Below are 27,074 nucleotides of genomic sequence, written 5' to 3' on the forward strand. Positions count from 1 at the left end.
CCAGGGGAGTCCCAGTTTATGCAATTTTTAAGAGAATTTCTAATCTACAGAAAAGTTGTGAAAATGAGTGAACTCATCTAGCCTTCACCTAAATTCACTAATTGTTAAAATACATGATTGCTTTCTATCTATTCATAAGCACATATACACCAAACACTCTTTTTGACTGTACCATTTGAGAGTTGTCTGCCAATATTTCATCCCTAAATATTTCAGCATATATATCTTCTAAATATAAGAACTGTTTCTGACGTAATCACATTACATACTCATGTTCAGGAAAACTAACACTGATGAAACAACTTAGCAAAGGAGAAAAGGAAACATATAAGCATCTGAATGCAGAGTTCCAAAGAATAGCAAGAAGAGCTAAGAAAGCCTTCCTCAGCGATCAATGCAAAGAAATAGAGGAAAACAACAGAATGGGAAAGACTAGAGAGCTCTTCAAGAAAATTAGAGATACCAAGAGAACATCTCATGCAAAGATGGGCTCGATAAAGGACAGAAATGGTCTGGACCTAACAGAAGCAGAAGATATTAAGAAGAGGTGGCAAGAATACACAGAAGAACTATACAAAAAGGATCTTCATGACCCAGATAATCACGATGGTGTGATCACTCATCTAGAGCCAGACATCCTGGAATGGGAAGTCAAGTGGGCCTTAGAAAGCATCACTACTAACAAAGCTAGTGGAGGTGACGGAATTCCAGTGGAGCTATTTCAAATCCTGAAAGATGATGCTGTGAAAGTGCTGCACTCAATATGCCAGCAAATTTGGAAAACTCAGCAGTGGCCACAGGACTGGAAAAGGTCAGTTTTCATTCCAATCCCAAAGAAAGGCAATGCCAAAGAATGCTCAAACTACTGCACAACTGCACTTATCTCACACACTAGGAAAGTAATGCTCAACATTCTCCAAGCCAGGCTTCAACAATATGTGAAACGAGAACTCCCTGATTTTCCAGCTGGTTTTAGAAAAGGCAAAGGAACCAGAGATCAAATTGCCAACATCCGCTGGATCACTGAAAAAGCAAGAGTTCAAGAAAAACATCTATTTCTGCTTGATTGACTATGCCAAAGCCTTTGACTGTGTGGATCACAATAAACTGTGGAAAATTCTGAAAGAGATGGGAATACCAGACCACCTGACCTGCCTCTTGAGAAATCTGTATGCAGGTCAGGAAGCAAGTTAGAACTGGCCATGGAACAACAGACTGGTTCCAAATAGGAAAAGGAGTACGTCAAGGCTGTATATTGTCACCCTGCTTATTTAACTTATATGCAGAGTACATCATGAGAAATGCTGGACTGGAAGAAACACAAGCTGGACTCAAGATTGCCGGGAGAAATATCAATCACCTCAGATATGCAGATGATACCACCCTTATGGCAGAAAGTGAAGAGGAGCTAAAAAGCCTCTTGATGAAAGTGAAAGTGGAGTGAAAAAGTTGGCTTAAAGCTCAACATTCAGAAAACGAAGATCATGGCATCCGGTCCCATCACTTCATGGGAAATAGATGGGGAAACAGTGGAAATAGTGTCAGACTTTATTTTCGGGGGCTCCAAAATCACTGCAGATGGTGACTGCAGCCATGGAATTAAAAGACGCTTACTCCTTGGAAGAAAAGTTATGACCAACCTAGACAGCATATTCAAAAGCAGAGACATTACTTTGCCGACTAAGGTCCGTCTAGTCAAGGCTATGGTTTTTCCTGTGGTCATGTATGGATGTGAGAGTTGGACTGTGAAGAAAGCTGAGCGCCCAAGAATTGATGCGTTTGAACTGTGGTGTTGGAGAAGACTCTTGAGAGTCCCTTGGAATGCAAGGAGATCAACCCTGGGATTTCTTCGGAAGGAATGATGCTAAAGCTGAAACTCCAGTACTTTGGCCACCAAATGTGAAGAGTTGACTCATTGGAAAAGACTCTGATGCTGGGAGGGATTGGGGGCAGGAGGAGAAGGGGACGACCGAGGATGAGATGGCTGGATGGCATCACGGACTCGATGGATGTGAGTCTGAGTGAACTCCGGAAGATGGTGATGGACAGGGAGGCCTGGAGTGCTGCGATTCATGGGGTCACAAAGAGTCGGACACGACTGAGAGACTGAACTGAACTGAACAGTGAGTGTGTACACACACACACACACACACACACACACACAGAGTACATATTCTAATTCCCCAGAGTGGTCTAATGAAGTCCTATGTAGCTTTCTTTTTCTGCTCCAAGGTCAAGTGTCACAGGCTACAGCTATTATGTTACTATGCTGTTTAACATGCATGATGCATTCTTTAGTCTAGTTTCCTTTGACTGGAAGACTTTCCCTGGTTTATCTGTCTCTTAGGAAATTAATTTCGAAGCGGCCAGTCCAACTGTGTTGCAGAATATCCTCTTTCCTTTGGATTTTTGAGCTGTTTCCTCATGATCAGATTCAGGATAAACATTTCTGGCAGGACCCTATATAGTTTATGTTGGGTCTTCAGTGCCTCATTCGAAGCAGGAGGCGTACAACATCAGTTTATCCCACACTGATGATAAATGTAATGTCTTGGTTACGGGTGGTGGTTGACCAGAGGGCTTTAACGTAGAAGAATCTTTTCCCTTTTTAAATAGTTCTCTGTGGCATGTGTTGGAAGTGTTTTGAAACTCTGTGAATATCCTGTTCTGCGGCGTTTAACTCAGTGGGTATACGACACTCTGACGATGGTGGGTTTTCTAATCAGTATTATTTCCTACATGGTTTAGACGACATTCTTCTCTAAAGAAGAGCTCTTCCTTCTCGAAAAAGAAGGGAAATTACAATAAGTTAAAAATAATTTTTGGACTATCATTGTGGGCTCATAGATTTCTGTTTTCTACTCAAAGTAATCCATCATTACGCCCATTCATTTCAAGGCTCACAGTCCCGCATTTGTTCAGTGGGCACCACTTCAAGTTGCCTTCTGTGTGCTGATATTTCTCCCTCTTTGAGCACTGACTTACTTTCTGTTACTTATTATTTTGCTATTATGAATAATGCAGAAATAATAACCTTGTACATGTGTGTACTCCAAAATAAATTTTTTTGTTCCAGACCTAGCATCAACCACTTCTCTAAGAATCACATTGCTTTTAATATGGAATAGCACTTAGAAAACACAGTCTGAGAACTAGTTCTACTTACTTCTATTGGTACTGGCATTTATTTTTTTAATATATAAAATCTTGATTCTTTATGCAAAAAGATATACGTGTGTGTGAACATACGCATGTATAAGGGCCTGCAAAAGGTAGTATGCTACCTATATCCTTTTCCACCTTGCTCTTTCTCACTTAATAATGTATCTTGGAAAGCATTACTTACCAAGTCACAATGGTATCTGGCATTCCTTTTTGTATAATTGCGCGACTCAACCAAACAGATGTAGCATAACTTAGCCAATTTCCTATGCACAAGCGTTTGTTTATGTCCATTACTATTACGGATAGTATGGAAACAGTAATCTTGTCTATGTGCCTCTTCGGGGCAGCCTGCTGTAGAACGAGGCTGCTGGACCAAGCAGGAACCTCCTCACGTATGTCTGTGTTACCTGCCGCCTTGCCCCTGGAGTCCTCGTGGGCTGCGCCGCTTCGCACTGCTGCCCACAGTGTCTGAGCGCCCGTTTCCTCGTGGCCACGACGGTAAAGTGTGTTTCAAGCTTTTGAAAATTTAGCAAAATCCATTTTTGGGGAAATGGGCTCATTTATTCATTTGAGTAATTTACACCAAAACCCATCTACCTTGATAACTAGGAAAAATGACATTATTGTTTTCTTTGTCCCTTTTAGAAATCATGGTTGCTAAAAATAAGTGAAAGTACAGTCAGAAACAGGTTTAAAGTTCTTTTAATTGCATGCCCAAGGTCATTTATCCTTACATGATGATACTACTCCCACGCTTGTTACCTCACAGGTAAAACGAGCGGGGGAAATTATTCTACTCATTCATGCAAAGCAAAGCTACCAATTACCACTTCGGTAAAAGTCTGAATAATTTACTTATGCATTATTTAAGCTAACAATAGAACCTACAAGTGCCTTGAATAGCTGATAGAACTTGATATTCTGGAATGAATTCTATATTATTCTTTTACTAGGAACTATAAGGACAATTATAACCCGTAATATTGATACCGACTAGTACTTACTATTCCAGGGCCTGGTCTAAGTACCTAAACAGTGTTGTTTCATCTAATTCTTACACAATCTTATGACGCAGGTGCAATTACTACACCCATTTCACCGACGAGAAAACAGATAATAATGGCCACGAAGTCAGTAAATGGAGGGACATGTATTCAAACCCAGACAGTCTGAGTCTAGAGCCTGGACTCAACGATTTTCTATAGAACTTCTAGTGTTTATATTATACTGGAGAGAAGAGCTAAGTACTCATACCAGTATAATAGTCATGAATAAAACTGTCTTTTTATTTTCAAGTTCTTTTTAGCTGAACAAGTTCTGAGTAGGAACAAGGACTCTGAAGTTATATCATGGGAAATAATTAGCAATCAAAGCCAAGCTATTTGTCTATGATTCATAGAAGCTAGACAGGTCACAAAAGAGCACACTGAATTCATACTTCTCTGTAGTTCATGAAATTCCCTATGAGAACCCTCAGTTAAACGGGGCTCTGAGTATAGCTCCTTGTTCTAAAAAAGTAGCTATTAAAATGAAAATATGGATCTTAGACTTTTGATTTTTAGTTTGATGATGGTTCACTTTATGATTTAAAACAGAAGCAATTGTTTTTGTAGTGTAGTTACTATAAAAGGCAAAAAAATACTTCAAAAGTCGACATAAAATTACTGAAAACAAAACAATTATTTTAAAATGAGAAAATATTTAATTAAAAATTTAATAAAGGATCTTCGAGGACTTACTTCATCTGGGAAAAGGTGCAACCTCTTCATCAGAGTTCTTCTGTGAAGGTTTTTTGGCAGCATGCCATAAATAGCTAGCTTTACAATCTGAAAAACGGATACACGGAGCACTCAGTAAGAACCACGCGATGGGAATATAAACACAGTAAGAGATGTGAGGAAGAGCAGCGGGCTAAGACTCTGTGAATATGAAAGGAACAAAACTGAAACCCAAGCAATACGTGGCCACAATAAAAAAAGAACTTCTGTTATTTTGTACATTACCATCTTCTTTTAAATCTGTTTATCTGTATTTAGAAAAAGGGGGAAAAAAAGGAAGACATTAAGAAAACCTGTGTATGCGTTGATTTTAGATGGAATAAGAAATTCTCTGAGCTTATACAAGAGCTTGTGGCCCAAATAATCTATTACATCCAGGTTACAGCAGATCCTGCTAAGTCGCTTCAGTCGTGTCTGACTCTGTGTGACCCCATAGACGGCAGCCCATCAGGCTCCCCCGTCCCTGGGATTCTCCAGGCAAGAACACTGGAGTGGGTTGCCATTTCCTTCTCCAATGCATGAAAGTGAAAAGTCAAAGTGAAGTCGCTCTGTCTGTCCGACTCTTCGCAACCCCATGGACTGCAGCCCACCAGGCTCCTCAGTCCATGGGATTTTCCAGGCAAGAGCACTGGAGTGGGTTGCCATCTCCTTCTCCAGTGCATGAAAGTGAAAAGTGAAAGGGAAGTTGCTCAGTCGTGTCTGACTCTTAGCAACCCCATGGACTGCAGCCCACCAGGCTCTTCTGTCCATGGGATTTTCCAGGCAAGAGTACTGGAGTGGGGTGCCACTGCCTTCTCCCACAGCAGATCCTAGGGAGGTTTAATCCCATTTCCCGAGGTGCGTGATCAGGAGACTGCCAGTGAATGAACTCAGCCGGACCGCACCATCATGAGGCTGACTCTAAGTCACAAATCCAGAACAAAGGGAACGGTGGGCGTTCACTGAGAACTCACACGTGTCCAGGGGCCACTGCATTAGATCTGTTACCTTGTTTATGTTACTAAGTGCCACTTCACAGAGGAGGAAACAGACTCAGTGAGGGTACAGAACCCACCCTACTGGAATTCAAACCAGGGAGGCCTACTCCCAGGACAGACACATCACACACGCACACACTTAACAATGTGTTTCTCTCTGTCACTTATCAGGAAGACCAGGCCCCCTCACCCTTGTCATACCCGCTCCCAAGAGGGCACACTACGCTCCCTGTGACTCGCTTTCCTGCCTGCTGGGTCACCATCACGGTTTGCCTGCTGCTTAAGCCCTCTTTCAGGCTGTGCCAGGTCTCCGCCGCGGCGCTCACGCTCGCTCCAGCTGAGACGAGCAGCGGCTTCTGGGCTTGCGGCACTGGCTCCTCCTGGTGCAGAGAGCAGGCTCCAGGGCCTGTGGGCTCTGCAGCCGTGGCACACGGGCTGAGCTGCCCCATGGCACGTGGGGTCTCCCTGCCCAGGGATGGAACCCAAGGCCCCTGCGCTGGCAGGCGGGTTCGTACACACGAGCCCACCAGGGGAGTCCGAGGCGTCCTCAGCGCTGCCCTGGGTGCGGCTCTGCGTGCGTGTCAGCCTGTGCTCTGTAACCTCCCGTGGGCCTCCTGGCGTGTATGTAGTGTGCGCAGACACACTGCGTGAGCTGCATGAAACGACTGAGAGACATCCGGAGAGGCAAGCTGACTTTCTTCCTCTGCACTCATATTTCAAGGACATAATCCGGCATGTATTAAACTAATCCCATTGACACAGTACGTGTTACAATGGGACTGCACTGCAGAGGGTTCCCTTATCCTTTTATTTTCTCATCAAATCAGACTACAAAGCCTCAATATGTACAAATGCTAACGCCACCCCACGTATATTTCCCATCTGTTTTCTATGTTAGTGCTGCTAAGGCTTTATATCCTAGAGACTTTATACTGTTAAAACTAAAAGCAATTAGAAATTCAGTGCCTGAATTACATGAGCTGCATTTCAAGTGGCCAACCTGCCGCAGGTGACTCGTGGTCACTGTATTCAACAGTGCAGACAACGCTTTCATCAGAGCAGAAACTTCTGTCAGTGCTGCAGCACTGATATCAGTCTTTAAGATTTTTAATGTTTTAAAAGTCTTTAGTAGAAAGTGACAATGTTAAGACTAAGCAACCTGTCTGGATTAGCAAGTCACTGCATCTTGTGAACATCGTCCTAACAGCCAGTTTATTACATTAGCACAGTTTCTTGGTATTTGGTTTTCATGTTCTTAAAACAATTAGTTTCATTTACTTGAATTAACAAATTGGTATTTTAAAAATATACCTTATTTGAAAAATGCAAACATAACAAATTAGAGAAAGCTGTAAAGTATGAAAAGGCTACCAGCTGCCAAGTGAGAAAAAAAGATGACAGACACACAAACACACGGGCCGAAACATAAACGTGGCGCGACGTGAACACGCGGTGGAGCGATTTCAGCTACACAGACGGGAGCACGGGCTCTGAGGAGTTCAGAGAGAGAGAGACAGAACGAGGCAGGGCTAATGAATTTTAAAGACCCTCCTAACTGAATCTGGACCCAGGGCATGTGACGTCTGTTTCACAAAAAATACCTTTATAAGCTGTAGGAGAGGGAATGCATATGAGAAAGGAACCGTATTAGAGGAAAAATGCGAGAACACAAGACACTCTTAAGGAAACTAAAATGTAGGACAGATGAAGAAAGGGTATAAAGAAAGGGCTGAATCAATACACTTATTTGAGTTTAGAAATAAAGATCTGCCATGTAATTACAAAAAGATATTGAAAAGTATTTTAAAACCTACTATTTAAACGTATTAATCAATGTACTTTATTCCCGAAAAACACTGAGCGTTTGAATTGGTGGTAAAGTAACTGACCTCTTCCTAAGGAAACCATTTTTTTAAAAACACAGTCAAAATCAAGACTTAAAGCTATCATCAAATATTTCATAATGCATTTCAATCTGTTTATAAAAAATAGTCTGAAACAATTTCTACAAATGCTATCCAAAGCCAAATTCTTAACATCAAAAGTTGGATTATACTGCCCTCTGGTGTATATTTAGCATACCTGAACAAACTAGAAACTAGTTTTAAAGACATTTAAAAACATTCATAAAGTATTAAAACTATAATTTGTTGTAAAAGTTATGGTATATATTAGCAGTGGCCCTAACAACGACTTTTTACTAGTATTATATGCAGTCCATATTAACACTTTCACTTTCTAATAAATGAACTCAAATCAATCCAAGAGCAAGCAAGAAGGGGAGGAGAAGGGAAATAATACCAGCTCAACTTGTGGACACAGCGGGGGAAGCAGAGAGGGACGGACTCAGAAAGGGGCACCGACGCATGCAGCCCGCTCCTCAGTCGCTGAGTCAAGCCCGACTCTCTGTGACCCCGTGAACGGCTGCCCGCCAGGCCCCCCTGTCCATGGGATGCCTCGGGTAAGAACACTGGAGTGGGTTGCCGTTTGGTTCTCCAGGGGCTCTTCCCCACCCCGGGGCCAAACCTGCGCCTCCTGCACTGGCAGGCGTGTGTGATCGGACAGCTGGGGGGAACCTGCTGTCAACACAGGGAGCCCAGCTCAGGGCTCGGTGATGGCCGAGGGGGCAGGGTGGGGCTGACGGGGCTCAAGCAGGGGATACAGGCAGCTACGACCGACTCACGGAGACGCGTGGCAGAAGCCACCACAGTGCTGAGAAGCAGGCATCCTCCAATTAGGGAGGTGGGAGCGAGCTCACAGTCATCCTCCAATCAGGGAGGTGGGATCGAGCTCACAGTCACCCTCCAATTAGGGAGGTGGGACCGAGCTCACAGGCATCCTCCAATTAGGAAGGTGGGATCTAGCTCACAGGCATCCTCCAATTAAGAAGATAAAATCTAGCTCAGTAAAGTTAGAAATAAACTATAAAATGACATATGAGGCATCGAAATAAAAAAGGTTGATTCAGCTATATCAATATATAAAAAGAATACACTATAAGTTAAAAAGCACTATTGGAGATAAAGTCAGTACATACCCCGATCAATTCTTCAGGAAGATTACAATTCCAAACTTAAATTTATCTAACCCTAAATCTTCAAAACATACAAGGGAAAAAACTGACAGAACTATAAGGAAAAATCAATAAATCCATAATTGAGATTTAAACATAGCTCTTCAAGATAATAAAGTGAATAACAAAAATAGAGTGTAAGACTGGAAGAACATATCTAGCATGTTTGATATAATTAAAATATAAACATATACGCACACATGCATCTGTCTCCCCAAAACATTTTCAGCAATCATATATTCTAGGTGATCATGCAGATGTCAGGAAATTAAAAAGAAAAGCATCAAAATTCTATGACTAAATGCAAAGTATATTAAATTAGAAAAGATAGAGAACTGAATGATGATGAAATATTACTGATACTTATCAAAACTTGTATGATACAGTGAAGAACTCAGCCCTGAATGCTAGCCCTGTTAGAAGAGAAGGAAGACTGGAAACCCAGGTTCTGAACCAGTCTTGCCACAAATGATAAATAATAATAAAAAATGCAATGCACTCACTGCTACTGGATCCTTCCGGTGAAGCTGAGCAGCTGTCACTTGTTTAAATCCACCTGGGTAGCTATTGAAAGAAACGAACACATTAAAACTGGGAGCAGGCGATGGACAGTATCCTTGAAATGAATATTCTCTTATAATATGAAACCTTTTTATTATGAAAGTACATTTGCTTCTCCTGGAGGAGGAAACAGCAACCCACTCCAGTGTTCTTGCCTGGAGGATCCCATGGACAGAGGAGCCTGGCGGGATACAGTCCATGGGGTCGCAGAGTCAGACACGACTGAGCGACTCACACACACACTTGCTTCTGGGAACTACACTATGCATCATGTCTTAAAAATTAAGCCGTAACCATGCTATATGAAATGCTATTAAGTGGTCAAATTTAGGAATCATTATTTTATAAAACCAGTCAATCATAAAGGAAACCAGTCCTGAATATTCACTGGAAGGATTGATGCGAAGCTAAAACTCCTATACTTTGGCCACCTGATGCGAAGAAATGACTCCTTGGAAAAGACCCCGATGCTGGGAAAGACTGAACACGGGAGAAGGGGACGACAGAGGATGAGATGGTTGGATGGCATCACTGACTCAATGGGCATGAGTCTGAGTATACTCTGCGGGTTGGTGATGGACAGGGAGGCCTGGCATGCTGCGGTCAATGCGGTCACAAAAAATCGGACACGACTGAGCGACTGAACTGAAATTCATAAAAAGTTCCACATCTTAGAAATTCCTTGCTAACCATTTTTAAAATAATCAATCTGTTGGCTGTGCTGGGTCGTCACTGGGCTTCCCTGGGGGCCTGGCTGGTGGAGACTCCGCCGGTAATGCAGGAGACCGGGCTCGACCGCTGGGCTGGGGCGGTGCCCTGGAGGCAAAGGCTGCCCGCTCGGTCCTCCCTGCTCCAGGCGGGCGCTCCGGCGGCGGCACGCGCGGCGGCGCTGCTCCGGCGCGCGGGCTCTCACGGCGGCTGCTGCGCTTGCCGCGGAGCGCGGACCCCGGCGCGCAGGCTTCCGTGCAGCAGCAGGCTCTACGGCGTGGGCTCAGCAGCCGCCCCAGGCGTGTGGGATCTTCCTGATCAACGGCGAGGCCCGTGTCCCTCGCACTGGAGGGCGGATTCTTATCCACTGCATCACCGCGGAGGTCCCTGGCTAACTACGTTTCTATTGGAATTTAAGTTCATTCATTCATCATTCAAACATTCACAATTGCTTATTTCTGCTTGAATGAAGGGAAAACAAAACAGTGCCAAAATGTGTTTAACGTTCCCTGAAAAAATCGGGCAAAGTGAACAAGCTAGGGGTCGGGTCTAGGGAAAACAGGCATAGACTACTTGGTTCTGAAGGCAAGTTAATACTCCAAACGGGTCGTGCTCCTATTTCCTATTACCAGCGAGTCATATGCCGCTTCTAAGTAACAAAATATTTCATTGTGTTCAGATCAAAATCATACATGGAGATTTAAAGAAAATTTGGGATAGAGATCTTAGTAACCTGAACACCCCAGGCCCAGGTCTGGGATCAAGGTTTGGCCAACAGCAACCAGTGTAATATGAAGCAACTCATTTCATCTCTTTATTTATGGGTTTGCTCAGATAAGAAAAATGCTAGCATCTGCCCCCTCTACTTCTCAAGATTTTATGAGAGTCGAGCAGGAAAGTGTTTGTGACAGTGCTTAAGAGATTTAAAGCAAAACCAATGTGCAGATGTAAGACTTTATCACACTGAATGGATGAGTAAAAGCCTGGATGATTTTCAAGGAAGCGAAAAAGAAAACATGAAGACAGCAGGCTCTGCAAGGGAAACGTAAAGTTATCTAAATATGATTCCTTTTACAGGTTTCTTTCAACACTTAAAAACATTTTGCAGAGGATTTAGAGAACCACGTTTTAGGAATAAAATTTAAGAAAGCAAATTTAGAAGTATGCTGAGAAAAATGGGTAATTTTCAAAATGATACTCTTTCATTTGTTTCATGGAGTTTCACCCTCAGAACAAGAAATAATTGTCCTCTATTCTTTCTCTCGGAGAAGGAAATGGCAACCCACTCCAGTGTTCTTGCCTGGAGAATCCCAGGGATGGGGCAGCCTGGTAGGCTCCCGTCTCTGGGGTTGCACAGAGTTGGACACGACTGAAGCGACTTAGTAGCAGCATTCTTTCTCTCTGGGAAGAAAATACTTTATGCTTTTATCACATGGTTATTTTGTGTGTGTGTGTGAAGGAGTTAACGTTTATTTTTTTTTCTTTTATTTAACTGGAGGCTACTTACTTTACAATATGGTAGTGGTTTTCCCATACATTGACATGAATCAGCCATGGGTGTACATGTGTTCCCCATCCTTATCACATGGTTATCTTGCATTTTCATATTTCTTTCCCAATTGCCTCTAAACTTTATAAAACTTGTTTTACATATTTTACTTTGCCAAAAGTAAAAATGACTAAAAATGAATGTGAATTAATTTTTGTTAAAGATTTCATGAAAGTGTATAAGTATAGGAATGGGCAAAGGTTGGCCAAGAAGCAAAAGTGTTTTTCCAAGCATTTAAGACCTACTTGGGCAAAAGACGAAAAGAAACAGATGGGAACCTCAAAGCTGGCTTGTCTAAGATGAAGGTGCACTTGGAAATAAAATAATTTTGATCAAGAATGAAAGGTCAATGTCTAACTGTATCTTGCATGATACTGAAGAAACTATGCTTAATAAAGTTTGTGCACGACCTGAAACTGAGGGCTAGCTAACGCATTTCCTGAAACAATCCAGGTCTCAAAGGATCTTCAAAGGCTGGAGACGAGACTCAGCGTGGAGTAAACTCAGGGTGCTACAGCCAGATTAAAGTGCAACGGAAACACAGGAAGGCAGGTGGGGGGGTGGAGAGGCCCAGCGAGCTTTAGCTGACAGCACACTCAGCGCAGCACACGGCGACACAGCCCTGAAGAAGCCTTCGGCCGCAGCAGAAGACGGCATACCGGAAAGAGGGAGGGGCCGCCCTGCACCAGAAAGCCGTCAGGACACAGCTGGGGGAGTGTCACTCAGTTAGGGCACTGGCCAGTGATGACTGCACCCAGAGAGCAGTGAGCGAGGTATGACGGAGACCTTCGAAGGGAAGCCACATAAAGGACGCTGCACGAACTACAGGTGTTTAGAGAAAAGACAGATCAGTAGTGCGTGCTGACCACAGTCCCAGTCACCTGAAGGAGGTCACGCGGAAGACACAGTTTCACACCGTCCAAAAAAGGAGGACAGAGAACTAGATGGCCGGTGGCATCACCAGCTCGATGGACATGAGCTTGAGCAAGCTCCAGGAGATGGTGAAGGACAGGGAGGCCTGGCGTGCTGCAGTCCATGGGGTCGTAGAGAGTCAGACACGACTGAGCGGCTGAACACCAGCAACAAAAGGCCACTATGAAAGCTGAAGAGACAGGTGATGACTTAACAGCACTGCGATCTTCCCAAAATCCAGACCATGTCAAAGGCAGAATGACGGGCTGCCTCAGGAGCTAGGAGACTGCGACTATTCAAAGACAGGCAGACCTGCAATCTGACAGGGATGCTGTGGGAAGGTGTAACGGTGTCTTTCCAACTGGGGACTCTCCTCACCGTTCTTTCAACCTGTCATGCACTTTTAGAAGTTCAAGACGCTTCTGGAAACAGCAGTAAGACAAATCAGAAGCAGCAGAAAGAAATGAGAAGACTGACTAAAGGAGAGAAATCTACATCAGAGAGGTCAGCGTGACAGATACGCTCAGGAAAACCAACAGCCTCGGGCAGTTACAAGGATCTGGAACAGTTGTGTGGTGTTCCGATTGAGTAAATCGTACACACATCACGAACAGAATCAGTGTTTCCTTAAATTTCTTTTTCTTTCACAATTGTTTTCTTATTTTTGTGTTTTGGCTGTGCCATGCGGGATCTTAGTTCCCCGACCGCGTTTGAACCTCTGCCCCTGCAGCGGAAGTGCAGAGTCTTAACCACTGGACCACCCGGGAACTCCCTTGAACTCCTTTAAATATCGTCAACAATATTAAAGTGATACATTTCCACTGCCTATCTTCCCGGACAGAAGCATCATCTTACCCAGTATGTGAGGAGTACACTTTTTGCTCCCACTTGTTTCCAGAAAAGGCAATGTGCCTTGTGTTCATGATGACAACATGATCCCCACAGTCACCTGGGTTTAAAAGAACAAAGAAAGAATAAAGGATTCTGGTTGAAAAATCCTGACTTTAAGAAAAATCGCACTTGGTTATTTACAAAGCTTCCCAAAGTCCAAAGAACACACCAGCGACTACGAAGCATGTCTGCAGCATCACAGTCCTTGGACAGACGGGGGTTTTCTTTTACAGAACAGCTGAGTGCAGAGGAGCTGGCTAGACACTCGGAAAATTGCAGCGCTGGAAGGTGAAAGAGAACCTGGGAAAGAGCCCATAGCAACCGAGGTCTCTGAAAGCCCAACTACTGCTACTCTTATTATCTTTGGCCACTAATGAGTATACTTCGTTAAAATGTGATAATTACACTTTAATAATAATTACACATCACCACGTTTAACTATCTAATATAAACTTCCCCTTAAAAATAAAAGAAAAATGAGAACAATATGCATATAGATGAAAAAAGGTATATTTTACCAGTAGGTAAATTGGAAACACATGTAGAACATCTCAATTGTTATTCATTTCAAATTCAGAGAAGACAGTATTATGCTCTCACGTTTAACTACTAACCCAAGGCTTTTTCCAATCACATTTAACTAGTTAAATGTCTTTCAAACTGGAAAAAAAAATTAAAGTTTGGTAAACAGTTTTCAGAAATAGGAATTGAGTTTATTTACAAGAATTTATGACCTTAGATTTCTAACTTTATTTGATTTCTCTTTATAATATTGGGCTAAATGGCCAAATAAAATTCAAACTAATCAAATCAAGGGGAAACTCGAAGATTCCCGTGAGGAGATCTGCGGTCTCATCGTGGATCCACGGCATCCTTCCCCCTTCACAACGTGCAGCGCTGCTTTTATGGACTGACCTTGTAGGGTTTGGTTGGAGAAATGTCTGAAAAACAGCTGTTCCAATTGACTGATAGATAACAGAAGTTTGGCTTTGGCTCTTATGCTTGTTTCCAGCCGTGATGCACAGATATCCAAATGCCTACTTCAGTTTCTTTTCTTCTTTTAGTATCCCTGAACTCCTGCATAGCTGATGTGAAGGATGATCACGGAAGTCACCGCAAAACCCACGGAGTAGAAAGACACTGTGATAGGAACAGGGGTGTTGTTCCAATTTACTGCTGGTACGTAAACATTAACTCCTAAAAGAGGTAAGTATTCTAGAGATCAGTCCAGTTCAGTTCAGTCGCTCAGTCGTGTCCGGCTCTTTGTGACCCCATGAATCGCAGCACGCCAGGCCTCCCTGTCCATCACCAACTCCTGGAGTTCACTCAGACTCATGTCCATTGAGTCAGTGATGCCATCCAGCCATCTCATCCTCGGTCATCCCCTTCTCCTCCTGCCCCCAATCCCTCTCAGCATCAGAGTCTTTTCCAGTGAGTCAACTCTTCCCATGAGGTGGCCAAAGTACTGGAGTTTCAGCTTTAGCATCATTCCTTCCAAAGAAATCCCAGGGCTGATCTCCTTCAGAATGGACTGGGTGGATCTCCTTGCAGTCCAAGGGACTCTCAAGAGTCTTCTCCAACACCACAGTTCAAAAGCATCAATTCTTCGGTGCTCAGCTTTCTTCACAGTCCAACTCTCACATCCATACATGACCACTGGAAAAACCATAGCCTTGACTAAATGGACCTTAGTCGGCAAAGTAATGTCTCTGCTTTTGAATATGCTATCTAGGTTGGTCATAACTTTTCTTCCAAGGAGTAAGCGTCTTTTAATTTCATGGCTGCAGTCACCATCTGCAGTGATTTTGGAGCCCCCCAAAATAAAGTCTGACACTGTTTCCACTGTTTCTCCATCTATTTCCCATGAAGTGATGGGACCAGATGCCATGATCTTCGTTTTCTGAATGTTGACCTTTAAGCCAACTTTTTCACTCTCCACTTTCACTTTCATCAAGAAGCTTTTTAGTTCCTCTTCACTTTCTGCCATAAGGGTGGTATCATCTGCATATCTGAGGTTATGGATATTTCTCCAGGCAATCTTGTGCTTCCTCTAGCCCAGCATTTCTCATGATGTACTCTGCATAGAAGTTAAATAAGCAGGGTGACAATATACAGCCCTGATGTACTTCTTTTCCTATTTGGAACCAGTCTGTCATTCCATGTCCAGATCACAATGGTGTGATCACTCACCTAGAGCCAGACATCCTGGAATGGGAAGTCAAGTGGGCCTTAGAAAGCATGACTACGAACAAAGCTAGTGGAGGTGATGAAATTTCAGTTGAGCTGTTTCAAATCCTGAAAGATGATGCTGTGAAAGTGCTGCACTCAATATGCCAACAAATTTGGAAAACTCAGCAGTGGCCACAGGACTGGAAAAGGTCAGTTTTTATTCCAACCCCAAAGAAAGGCAATGCCAAAGAATGCTAAAACTACCACACAATTGCACTCATCTCACACACTAGTAAAGTAATGCTCAAAATTCTCCAAGCCAGGCTTCAGCAATATGTGAACCGTGAACTTCCAGATGTTCAAGCTGGTTTTAGAAAAGGCAGAGGAACCAGAGATCAAATTGCCAACATCTGACAGATCATCGAAAAAGCAAGAGAGTTCCAGAAAAACATCTACTTCTGCTTTACTGACTATGCCAAAGCCTTTGACTGTGTGGATCACAATAAACTGTGGAAAATTCTGAAAGAGATGGCAATACCAGACCACCTGACCTGCCTCTTGAGAAACCTATATGCAGGCCAGAAAGCAACAGTTAGAACTGGATATGGAACAACGGACTGGTTCCAAATAGGAAAAGGAGTGCGTCAAGGCTGTATATTGTCACCCTGCTCATTCTAGATATAACTAGGAGCAAAAACCTTCAGTGCTTTGTATGACGATGTTCTAGGAGCGAGCTGAAGAACAAATGTGCGATTAACACTGTGAAATTTAAATGACATTGCTAACATCTCAAATAGACTGACGCAACTGAATAGTAAGAAGGAAAAATACTTTAGCTGGGTAACTTTAAGAAGAGCATTTTAAACTTTTTTCCCCTAACAAATTCTTAAAAGATTTAAATAAACAATGCAAAACAGAACACTAGAGATCAGATTAGTTGAATTGCTTGAATTATGTTTGAATTGCGAACATTCACAATATTAGCTTTAAGAACTGTGTGAAGCTTTTATTTGATTTTATTCTATGTGCAGCAGAAATATTTTAGGATGATCTAATAATTTCAGATCATCCTAAAGAATGGTTTCCCTCTGCTTCTTTTAAATCATCATAGAGTCTTCCTCAACTGATTAACCTGTGGACAAGAAAAGAATGGCGTTCTCACGAAGAGTAAGTCATAATGTAGAAATCACCAAGGGCCCTGCCTTTCCATTCATCAGCGAGAGATGAGCATGTTCACAAAGCACTCGCATGCCCAGCTCAGGAGGGCAGCTCCAGTTAGAAGGGAGTGCGTGCAAAGTGGCTCAAAGACCGTGTACTCCCGCATCTGCACGCACACAGGGGCCCGCCGGGCTCGGTGAGATGCTGTGGCAAACCAACCTTCCCTTCACATGGCTGTTTTTTTCTTACGGAAACTGTGGTTTGGGTCAAGATGGAAATGCCATGGAATTAGAAGAACGTGCTCCTTTCACAAAATTGGGGAGAAGATGGAGTCAGCAGTAGCCACATAACTCTTTTTCAAGTACAGCACTTATCCACCCACTGAATTAAAGTTCTGCTGGCTTCCCTGGCGGCTCAGACGGTAAAGCGTCTGCCTGGGGACACCTGGGTTCGATTCCTGGATCGGGAAGATCCCCTGGAGAAGGAAATGGCAATCCACTCCAGCACTCTTGCCTGGAAAACCCCATGGATGGAGGAGCCTGATAGGCTACAGTCCACGGGGTTGCAAAGAGTTGGACACGACTGAGCAGCTTCACTTTCCTCACAAGTAAGTCATCACTGCAAAAGCTCTCCTCGCGCACTGCAGAGCGTACACTCGGCCAGAACGCAGACAAGCCTCGCTGCCAGGCCGTTCTTTCCTAGGAATGGAGGACAGCTTTTCTAGGAAATCAGAAATTTACTTTTTAAAGACTAAATTGTATTTTTGTTTCACTGTATGTAATATTCGACTTTTATCAGCAGAAGTTTGGACTTTTCCCGTCCCGAAGTGAAGTGAAGTGAAGTCACTCAGTCGTGTCCGACTCTTTTCGACCCCATGGACTGTAGCCCACCAGGCTCCTCCGTCCACGGGATTCTCCAGGCAATACTGGAGTGGGTTGCCATTTCCTTCTCCAGGGGATTTTCCCGACCCAGGGATCAAACCCATGTCCCTAAGATGTCACTAAAATCAGAACTTAAACTGCAAAAAAAAAACAAACCCCAAAACTTAAACTGCAAGCAGTTTTAAATTTACAAATATGTTGTTTGAGGTGTTTTTCTAACATTTATTGGTTTAATCAGCGTTTATCATGTACGTTTTCTGTGCTTATAAATATTATACACGTTTACTTGAAAACTGACACACAGTTTCCCCGAAAAACAATACTGCAAATGATGGCCACACACACAGGGAGAGCTACAAAGGCTAGGGTTCAGGTGTGATAACGGCGTTCAGGCTGCACTGGAGGATATTCTTGGGAGACAGATGCTACAGTGTTTAGGGGGAGATATACTGATCGTCTTTTATTTTCAAATGATTGAGTAAAAATAACATGGTGAAATACTGTGTAATCTAGGTGGATACAGAGAAATTCACTGTACTATTCTGACCTTTTCTGAAACTGTGAAAATTTTTATAAGACAAGTGAGAGAAAAAGTAAAAGACTAAGCAGTGGAGAAAAGGGAAGAAGAAAAGGCAGACATTTCACAGAATGGGAAACGGCAAACAGGCCAACATATGCATGAAGATACTGACCTCCATGTGCAATTAGGAAAATGCAAATTAAAACCAGAGCACGTCCCAGCTACCAAAGCAGAACGTTACTCAGATGAGGAACAATGAAAACCTCTGCATATGAAGACTGACCAGGCTCCTGTGCATCTCTGAACCCAGTAATTTCTGTCCTACAGACAGACCTCAGAGAAACTCTTCCACATGTGTCCTGGGAAAACAGTACAAGAATATTGATAGCAATGTTGTGCGTAAGAAACAAAAAAGGAGGTAAACCACCCAAATGCTGAGTGGATGGATATTTATTTCATCATTACTATTATTAATTTTCTTAAAGGTATTATCTATATTTATATAGATAGATGAATACATCCCTATCCATCTATACACATCTTTGTATATTTCATATTTCAAAACAAAGTTAAAACTCAGTCGCAAAAAGCACTGTTGACAGGCCAAGCAAGACGAAGAGTAAGAACTGACACCCAGGCCTTGCAGGGTGGACAGGGAGTGCCTAGGAAAGTGAAGTCAATCAAAACTGCCTGGGCTAAGCAGAAGGCTTTCAGTACGAAAGCAACTGTTTTTTGTTTTGGAAAAAGGATATGGAAAAGCAAATTTGTTAACTCAAAATAGTGAAAAATAACTTTCCATACCTAACTAGCTATATATATATCTCTCTCTCTGAAGGAAAGTCTTTAGAAGAGAGAGCAAGCTTATCTGTGTATTTTCAAAAGCTCTCTATTGAAACGCACATTGACATGTGGAGACATGCCGAAGAGTGAGCGTTTAAAGTCCAAGTCAGGACATTTCTGAGAGTGAAAGGAAGAGCTACTGATAGTTTTTCCGGGACAATGGCATAAAATGGGACTGTTTCAGGAGAAATGGTCTGTGTGGTTTTCCTATGAAGAAGCAAGATTCATTTTAGTGCCCCAACAGGATCTCGGCGAAGATGGAATAAGGGATCTTCAAGGCAAAAATACCCAGATCCTTGCAGCAGTCCAAACATCTTCAAAATTCTGTCCTCACATGAAAACTGCATCTACCGACAGGTCTGAAATGATACTCACTCAGTTGATGGTAGACAGGCTTATGCAGTCCTTGAAGTCTAACTGATGCCAGGGCAGCAAGCTTGCCAGGGGGCTGCATCTTCCCATCTAGGAGATACCAAACTCGGGCAAAAGTGGCCCATTGCTTAAGAGATGGAAGAGGAAACAAGGGAAAGTCTCATTAAATGGGAACACCTGAGTTTGTTATTATATACCACTGCACATAATCTACAGTTAATGTCAACAATTACGACGAAAAGGACCCCATCGTTAGATAACTTTTTTCATTTCTATTTCTGGAGAAAGGGGATCTTTCCTCATTCTTCTGCAGAGATTAATGCAGTCATTCTTCCTGCCTGCTTTTCTATTAGCAGTATGGATTATGCTTTATTAAAAACATTCCAAAGATATTATTTCCTTTTACAGTTTGTATTTTTTGTACCATGTACAATAGAGTGGAGGGTTAATGAGAAAGCAGAAATTGTTTCTGAAGGTCTTCAAAAATACTTTGAGATCAGAAGATGCGTTACATTGAAAGAAGAGTGGCCGGTATTTAGGAGTTTAACTCTAGTGAAACAAAGTGTGAAAAAGGGTTAGTCGCTCAGTCGTGTCTGACTCTTTGCAACCCCACGGGCTGTAGCCTGCCAGGCTCCTCTGTCCATGGGATTCTCCAGGCAGGAATGCTGGAGTGGGCAGCCATTCCCTTCTCCAGAGCATGTTTCTGACCCAGGGATTGAAGCCAGGTCTCCTGAATTGCAGGCCCATTCTTTACCATTTGAGCCACCAGGGAACTAGCAGAAATGAAGCTGGAGAAGCACAGATGGATGATACTGAATAAACTTACATTTCAAAAACCTGCCTTAGACTGACACCTAAGGCTGCCGCAGGGTTTCTGCAGTGTCTAACACTGCCTTCAAACGCTAAGACAATCACAGGCCAGGAAGATCTTGATCAGATCCTTTCTCTGTGGATACACACAAGCTGCCAAACAATGTTGGAGAAAGTATTGGTGCAACTAGGCTGGCTGGCTTCATCTTAAGTTGAACCACCACAAGCCTCTAATCGGTGACCCTGCTTTCCCATCTGTGTTTCCCTGTTCTCATTTCTCTAGTCTCCACCCCACTCCCCTTGTGTATCTTTCGTCAGGTTTATCTCTATTTCATAGGTTTTGATGCCCTTGTAAAGGGTATTGCATTTTTAATTTAAATTTCTGATTGTTGCTAACATACAGAAATACACTTCATTTTTATATTTTGGTCTCATACACTGCAACCTTGCTAAAGTCATTTATGAGTTCTAGTAACTTTTTGTAAGTTCCCTTTTTTTTCCACAGATGATCCTTTTCTTTGCAAATAAGGAGAGCTTCTAGCCCACATACTTTCCATCTCTCTCTCAGCATATGAACTAAAAAAAAAAAAAAAATTCAATTGTCTGCAGGAAATCTTGTTTCTTCAATAAATTGCAAATAAAAAAAGATAGGACAGGAACCCATTATTAAGAGACTTAAAAAAAAAAACACCTCAGCAACTTACTGTACTTTGGACCCCATTCCAAAGAAAAAACCATAAAAATATTCTGTATTAATATTTATATAATATATATGTGAGAAAATTGGAAATATACTGAATAATTGATATTAAGGAATGGATATAAAATTTTCACTTAGCTTTGATAAACTGTAATGGAATTAAAAACCTCTTTATCTTATAAAGGACGTATTGAAGCATTTACTGACGACATAGGTAAATGAGGCGCAGATGAAATGGCACCGACTGTGAGCCTCGGAAACTGGGTGATGCTCTGCTTTAGTATCTGACTGAGAGTATCCACGATAAAGTTAAAAACAAACAGCTACTCCTGACCTCCATTCCTTACCGATGGCTGCCTCATCTCTTCCCTTTTCCTGGCAGTAAACTCTTGCAGAGCGTTGTCTTTGCGCCAAATCTCTCTCCTCATTCCTCCTCCAGGGCTTCCCCGGTAGCTCAGCAGTAAAGAGCGCGCCTGCCAACGCAGGAGGTAGGGCTCGATCCCCGGGTTGGGAAGACCCCCTGGCGAAGGAGAGAGCAATTCACTCCAGTGTCCTTGCCTGGAGAATCTCATGGCCAGAGGAGCCTGGCAGGATGCAGGCTGTGGGGTTGCAAAGGAGGCGGCACAGCTTAGGGACTAAACAGCAACCGAAACAACGCTTTCTTCAACCTACCCCAGCCGGGCTTCCCATATCCCAGCCGCACACTGTTGCCAGCATCACATCACGAAATCCCTCGATCAATTCTAAGTCTGTGACACGGTTGATCATTCCCCTCTCCTGGGTGTTCTTTCTTCACTTAATCTCTGCAACACCACTGTCCACCCCCATTCACCCATCATGCTGATTCTGTCTCTTGCCTCTGAAAGGCTGGTATGTTCCACAACTGTTCTTGGTCCTCCTCTCTTCTCTTTATTTACTTCCTCAAAGACTTCATCCAGGCCATTTGTATGCTTATGACTTAATCTCCAGCTTGGACCTCTTTTCCTGACTCCTGACCTCTTTGAGACCCTATGGACTGCATCCTGCCAGGCTCCTCTGGCCATGGGATTCTCCAGGCAAGTATACTGGAGTGGGTTGCCATTTCCAGGGGATCTTCCCCACCCAGGGATCAAACCCACAATCCCTGCATCTCCTGAACCGGGAGGCTGATTCCTTTACCACTGAGCCACCTGGGAAGCCCCCTGAACTATACACTTGTATTCAACAGCCCACCTGGTGTACACACTATAGTGTTTTTAAAATTGTATGTAGCAGAAGACCAGTTTTTCCCCAAGGCATTACAGACCAATACTCTGATAGGAAAAAAAAAAAAAACAAACCCAACAAAACCTTGATAAGGCAATTAAAATGCTGCCCCAACGTCAAACTGCTCCAGTTCTTTTTAATGGTTAACTTTAATTCCTGTATCTCTTTCATCAGGGGCAGGTAACAAAGAGTTCAAGGACGGAATCTCACCTGGGGCAGGACCAGGCTAAGAGGCATCTTAAAGCAACATATCCAAAACCCAACCCTGCTCTTCCTCTGAAACCTGCTTCAGTCCCAGCCTTCCCTGTCTCAGCTGATGGACGCTCCCTTCGGTTGTTGAAACAAAAAAACCTTGGATTAGTCCTTGGTTTTTTCTGCTGCTGTCGGCCACACAGTCCTTCCGGAAATCTTACCGGTCCCACCTTCACACGGAACGTGACCAGTTTTCACCGCTACACAGCAACTGAGCCTGGCTCGCGCCCCCGGCATGTCTAGTCTGGATTATTGCGGCAGCCTCCAAACAGATTCTTTGCTTCTGCCGTCCACCAATTCCCATTTCTGAACAATTCGGTCTTAACTCAGCAGTCGGATACTCCTTGTAACACTTAAGACAGATCAGGTTACTACTTGGCTCAAAACCCTCCAAAGTGAAAGTCGCTCAGTCGTGTCTGACTCTGCGACCCCATAGACTATACGGTCCATGGGATTCTCCAGGCCGGAATACTTTCCTGGGGATCTTCCCAAGCCAGGGATCAAACCCAGGTCTCCAGCACTGCACGCAGATTCTCCACCATCTGAGCCAAGGAAGCCCATTGAACTGCATACCTGCGCTGAATCGCTGTCGTGTGCGTCTTCTCTGCGACCCCACGGACCGCAGCCCACCAGGCTCCTCTGTCCGTGGGGTTCTCCAGGCAAGAACGCTGGAGTGGCTGCCATCTCCTCCTCCAGGGGATCTTCCCCACCCAGGGACCGCACCTACGTCTCGCGTCTCCTTGCATTGGCAGGCTGGCTCCTCACCAGCTGAGCCACCCGGGAAGCCCAAACCTCACCTTCCCCCACCCCACGGCGGCCCTTATTTTGCACAAACTCTTCCAGTGGTCCACAGTGCCCTCGGAGATCCACCTGATTAGCTCCCTGACTGTCGCCCTAACACCGCTCCGGGGTGCGGGGAGACCAGAGCAGGGGGCTGACTGAAAGCGCCGAAGTAGGGGCACCGAGAGCGCCTCACGAAGTGGTCAGCTGCGACCCTCGCCTGCGCTTTATCGCCGCATCTCCGGGCCTAGGCGCCTGGCTCCCCATCCGCCTCGGCGTCGCCAAGTCCGGCCGCCTCCCGCCACAGTGAGGAAGCCCGCCACGCCGGGGGCGCAGCCTCACCTGCGGCGCCCTGGACAGACTCGCCATGCTCCCGAGCGGCGGCCCCGCGCTTCCGCCAGGGCCCGGGGCCGCCGCGCATCACGGCCCGGCGGGAAACGCGCGGAGCTGCGGGGGACGGTTCCTAGGCCAGCAAGCCTTCGTCGGCTTCTCCGCGTTTCCCACGTCTCTTCCCGGCTTCCCACCACAACCATTCCGTCAGGAAGCCAGCACACGATGCGGTAATTGAGAAAATAGCCCCCGACAGTCACTCGCCTGCTGGAAAGGGCGCGGAAACCGACGGGGGGCGGGCCGTTTCCCGCCGAGCCGAAGAGAGCGCGCCGGAAGTGCTTCAGGCGCGCGGGCGGTTTGGACGGACGCGGGCTCCTGCGGCGGCCGCTCGCGCGGAGGGATGGATCGGTACCTGCTCCTCGCGGTCTGGGGCGAGGGCAGGGCCGCGGCGGCGGCGAGCCCGGGCCGTGGGCCCGAGGCCTCGCGCGTCGAGGGCCCCGGGAGGCCGCCGGGTAGGCGCCGAGCGGAGAAAGCGCGGGAGCGGCTCGCGGGGCGGAGAGCACTCTGGGGACCGGGTTTTCCTGGGGAGGGCGGGGCGGAGGGGCCGCGGGGAGCCGGGCGCCGTCAGGTGTCGGGCCGAGGAAGGTGCCGCCCGCGCGCAGAGCATCGGCCTGTCGGGCCCGAGGAAGGTGCCGCCCGCGCGCAGAGCATCGGCCTGTCGGGCCCGAGGAAGGTGCCGCCCGCGCGCGGAGCGTCGGCCTGTCGGGCCCGAGGAAGGTGCCGCCCGCGCGCGGAGCGTCGGCCTGTCGGGCCCGAGGAAGGTGCCGCCCGCGCGCGGAGCGTCGGCCTGTCGGGCCGAGGAAGGTGCCGCCCGCGCGCAGGACAGGGCCAAGGTTCCGGGTGCCGCCCGCCCGCGCTCGGAACTTGCTGACACAGTTAAAAAGTTCTCGGGGCCTTGGAAATGGAATTTCTGCTCTTGAGACGTATATGCATTCAGTAGGCAGTTCTGCCTCCTGTGTGCCGAGTGCGAGTCAGACGGAAAGCAGCGAGACGGAAAGGGCTCTTACTCTCCCGGAGTGTACATCGTCACAGGAGGAGGCATTCCGCACGCAGAATAAGTTAAAATACAAGCGACAGGTTTAAGACGATTCTGACCGTTTTTGCACCCTTTTTGATGCCCCTGTCTGGAATCTGTTGTATTTTATTTAGTTTGTTTTGATGGAGAGGTCTTTTGAGGAGGAAGTATATGTGGCTGTGTACAGAGTATTGTAACAGGATTTCCCATCCCATTGGTTTAAAATTTATTTGGTGGAGGGAGATTTTGGATTTGTGTTAACTGGCAAGCATGTGCAAGCCGGGAACTTACCTATTCTCTCTGCTTGCTTTGGATTTATTATGTGAAAATTCGAACAGAGTGTAGACCTTTTATGTATCCTATGTTGTTCTGGAGAGGCTCTGATGGTGAAATTGGAATTGGTTTACGTTGTGTAATTCTTGAGCCCAGCTGAGTTTGATTTTTCTTTCTCAGACTTAAGAGCAGCAAATGTTTATCATCTCCTGAAAAGAAGCATTAGTGCTTCAATTAGTCCAGAAGATAGTACTTTCCCTGGTAAGTACAACATAAACCCTTCTTTTCACTGGCGTAGCATTTGTATTGGAAATAAAGTTAATTAGTTTGCTAACGTGAGAGTCCAAAAAACATTTGTTTTTTTTCTTTGTTTGCTTTTGGGGGGGTATTAATAATGTCATTTAATATTTTAGCTAAATGTATTTACAGGAAGATATTAGTGCAAAGCTATAATGCATTACCAATTAACATAGAATATATAAATATTTCTGTAACAAATTTTATATAACAGGATTTCTGTGTTATATAAAAATTTCATATAGCAGAAATAATACAAATATTAGAGTAATTTAAAACTCCAGTCTCTTTTGGCACACTCCTTTACTTACTGTTACAAGATTAAAAAAAATATAAATACACATAATTTGCCCACTACTATATTATCTTCTCTGTCTTTAAGCTCAACAAGAAGCACTTGTTGACTGGGTGCAAGTCCTGGGGATAGGGAGCTAGAAAAGAAATACAGGAAAAGCAACGGGAAAATTGCCTTCCTTCATTTACTGATGCTTGGAAGTCATAAAGTTGTTATGAAAATTATTTTATATTCTCATCTTGAGCTTTGTTCCCTTTATGAGATTTTCGTGCCATCTTTAGCTTTGTGTAAAATAGAGTAACATGGCTTTATAAGGAGGATGTATGATTGTGTTCTGAGTACAAATACGTTATTAATGTTCTTATAGCCATCTCCTTAACTGTTTTTTTTAATTCTTACTAATTCTCTTAAAAGCACTTCATAATTGTCATCCTTTCTCCATTCTTATCTGCTTGAACTTCCTCAAAATCTGTGACGTTTTTGATCACCCTTTACTTTGGAAATATTTTCTCTCCTTTGGTTTCTATTGGCATTATATAGATCCGGTTACTGCTTCTTTGGTCTTTACCCTCTTTTTTTCCTTCCCTTGCCTGGCCTCTGTCTGAGAGTAGAGATGCCAGAACAGGTCTGGAAGCTGAAGGGAGTTTGTGGAGGCGCCAGGGAGAGCGTGCCTGTTCTCATGACTGAACGCTCTGTTCCTTTCTGTTTCGTTCATCAGAGAACCTCTCTTGAGTTTCAGCTGCCATCTTTGGGGAGTTAGTTCTAATGTCTATGTGCTTCCCTGTCCTGTTTGCCAAATCCTGATAGTGCTCATTAATTTTGCAAGTTGGTATAGTCAAAGTTAGTACTACCGTTATTACAACAGGATTTTGGTGGAAAATGACATGGTCAGTGAAGGACGTGTGGTTAGTTGCCTGAAAGATTTTGCAAAGTGAGAATATTTTGTGAAAGGTGGACACGTGGGGCTTCCCTGGTGGTCCAGGGGTTTAGGCTTCGCCTTCCGGAGCAAGGGGTGTGGGTTCAGTCCCTGGTCAGGAAGCTAAGATAAAAAAGCCAAGACATAAAACAGGTGCAGTGTTGTAATTTTAAGTTCAATAAAGACTAAAAAAAGAATTGGATACATGTGTCTGGAACTCCAAAGGAGAATGGAGCTGGAGAAAGATGATGGAATCATCAATATATAGATGTCAGTTTCAGCCATGCAGAACGATGGGATTGTTTTGGAGAGTGAGAAGAGCAGAAAATCTTGAAATGAATTCCAAGGAATTCATTTTTGAAAGGATCTGAGCACCAGCTTTTAGAGAAAGATAGGTTTCCCACAGAAAGCAAGTGTTTTCCGGAGAAAATAGTCAAAGGTGTCTATTAACTATTTTAATTTAAAAAATAAATTTTTTTATTCCTTTCTTAGTCTTAATGTTGAGAAGTCAAGTACCAGTAGGACTAAAAACCTAGATTTTGAAACA

General features: G+C 44.3%; 2 protein-coding genes across 18 annotated transcripts in view; one reads left to right on the top strand and one right to left on the bottom strand.

The window, feature by feature from the left end:
• The window catches only part of MRPL13 (mitochondrial ribosomal protein L13), a 41,892-nt gene extending 17,468 nt beyond the window's left edge, over positions 1-24,424 (bottom strand). For 2 of the 14 annotated variants that reach the window (XM_070292520.1, XM_070292519.1), the window contains exons 1-5: positions 23,135-23,736; positions 19,558-19,681; positions 13,579-13,672; positions 9,497-9,557; positions 4,905-4,991 (exon numbers count right to left, since the gene is read on the bottom strand). In XM_070292520.1, the coding sequence (XP_070148621.1) occupies positions 4,905-4,991; positions 9,497-9,557; positions 13,579-13,672; positions 19,558-19,681; positions 23,135-23,245 (477 nt within the window). In that variant the 5' untranslated portion in view covers positions 23,246-23,736. Of the gene's footprint in view, positions 1-4,904; positions 4,992-9,496; positions 9,558-13,578; positions 13,673-19,557; positions 19,682-21,411; positions 21,585-23,134 lie in introns of all 14 variants that reach the window. The other 12 variants (XR_011259108.1, XM_069600779.1, XR_011446636.1 and 9 more) reach the window with 11 other exon arrangements.
• The window catches only part of MTBP (MDM2 binding protein), a 68,001-nt gene continuing 64,930 nt past the window's right edge, over positions 24,004-27,074 (top strand). For 3 of the 4 annotated variants that reach the window (XR_011259105.1, XM_069600768.1, XM_069600769.1), the window contains exons 1-2: positions 24,004-24,183; positions 25,200-25,280. Coding sequence is in view for 2 of the 4 variants with exons in the window: in XM_069600768.1 (XP_069456869.1) it covers positions 24,072-24,183; positions 25,200-25,280 (193 nt within the window). In the remaining 2 variants the exon portion in view is untranslated. Of the gene's footprint in view, positions 24,184-24,603; positions 24,809-25,199; positions 25,281-27,074 lie in introns of those variants that run through there. The other variant, XM_069600770.1, reaches the window with a different exon arrangement.

Source organism: Ovis canadensis, chromosome 9, assembly GCF_042477335.2.
Source record: "Ovis canadensis isolate MfBH-ARS-UI-01 breed Bighorn chromosome 9, ARS-UI_OviCan_v2, whole genome shotgun sequence".
Taxonomy (NCBI): domain Eukaryota; kingdom Metazoa; phylum Chordata; class Mammalia; order Artiodactyla; family Bovidae; genus Ovis; species Ovis canadensis.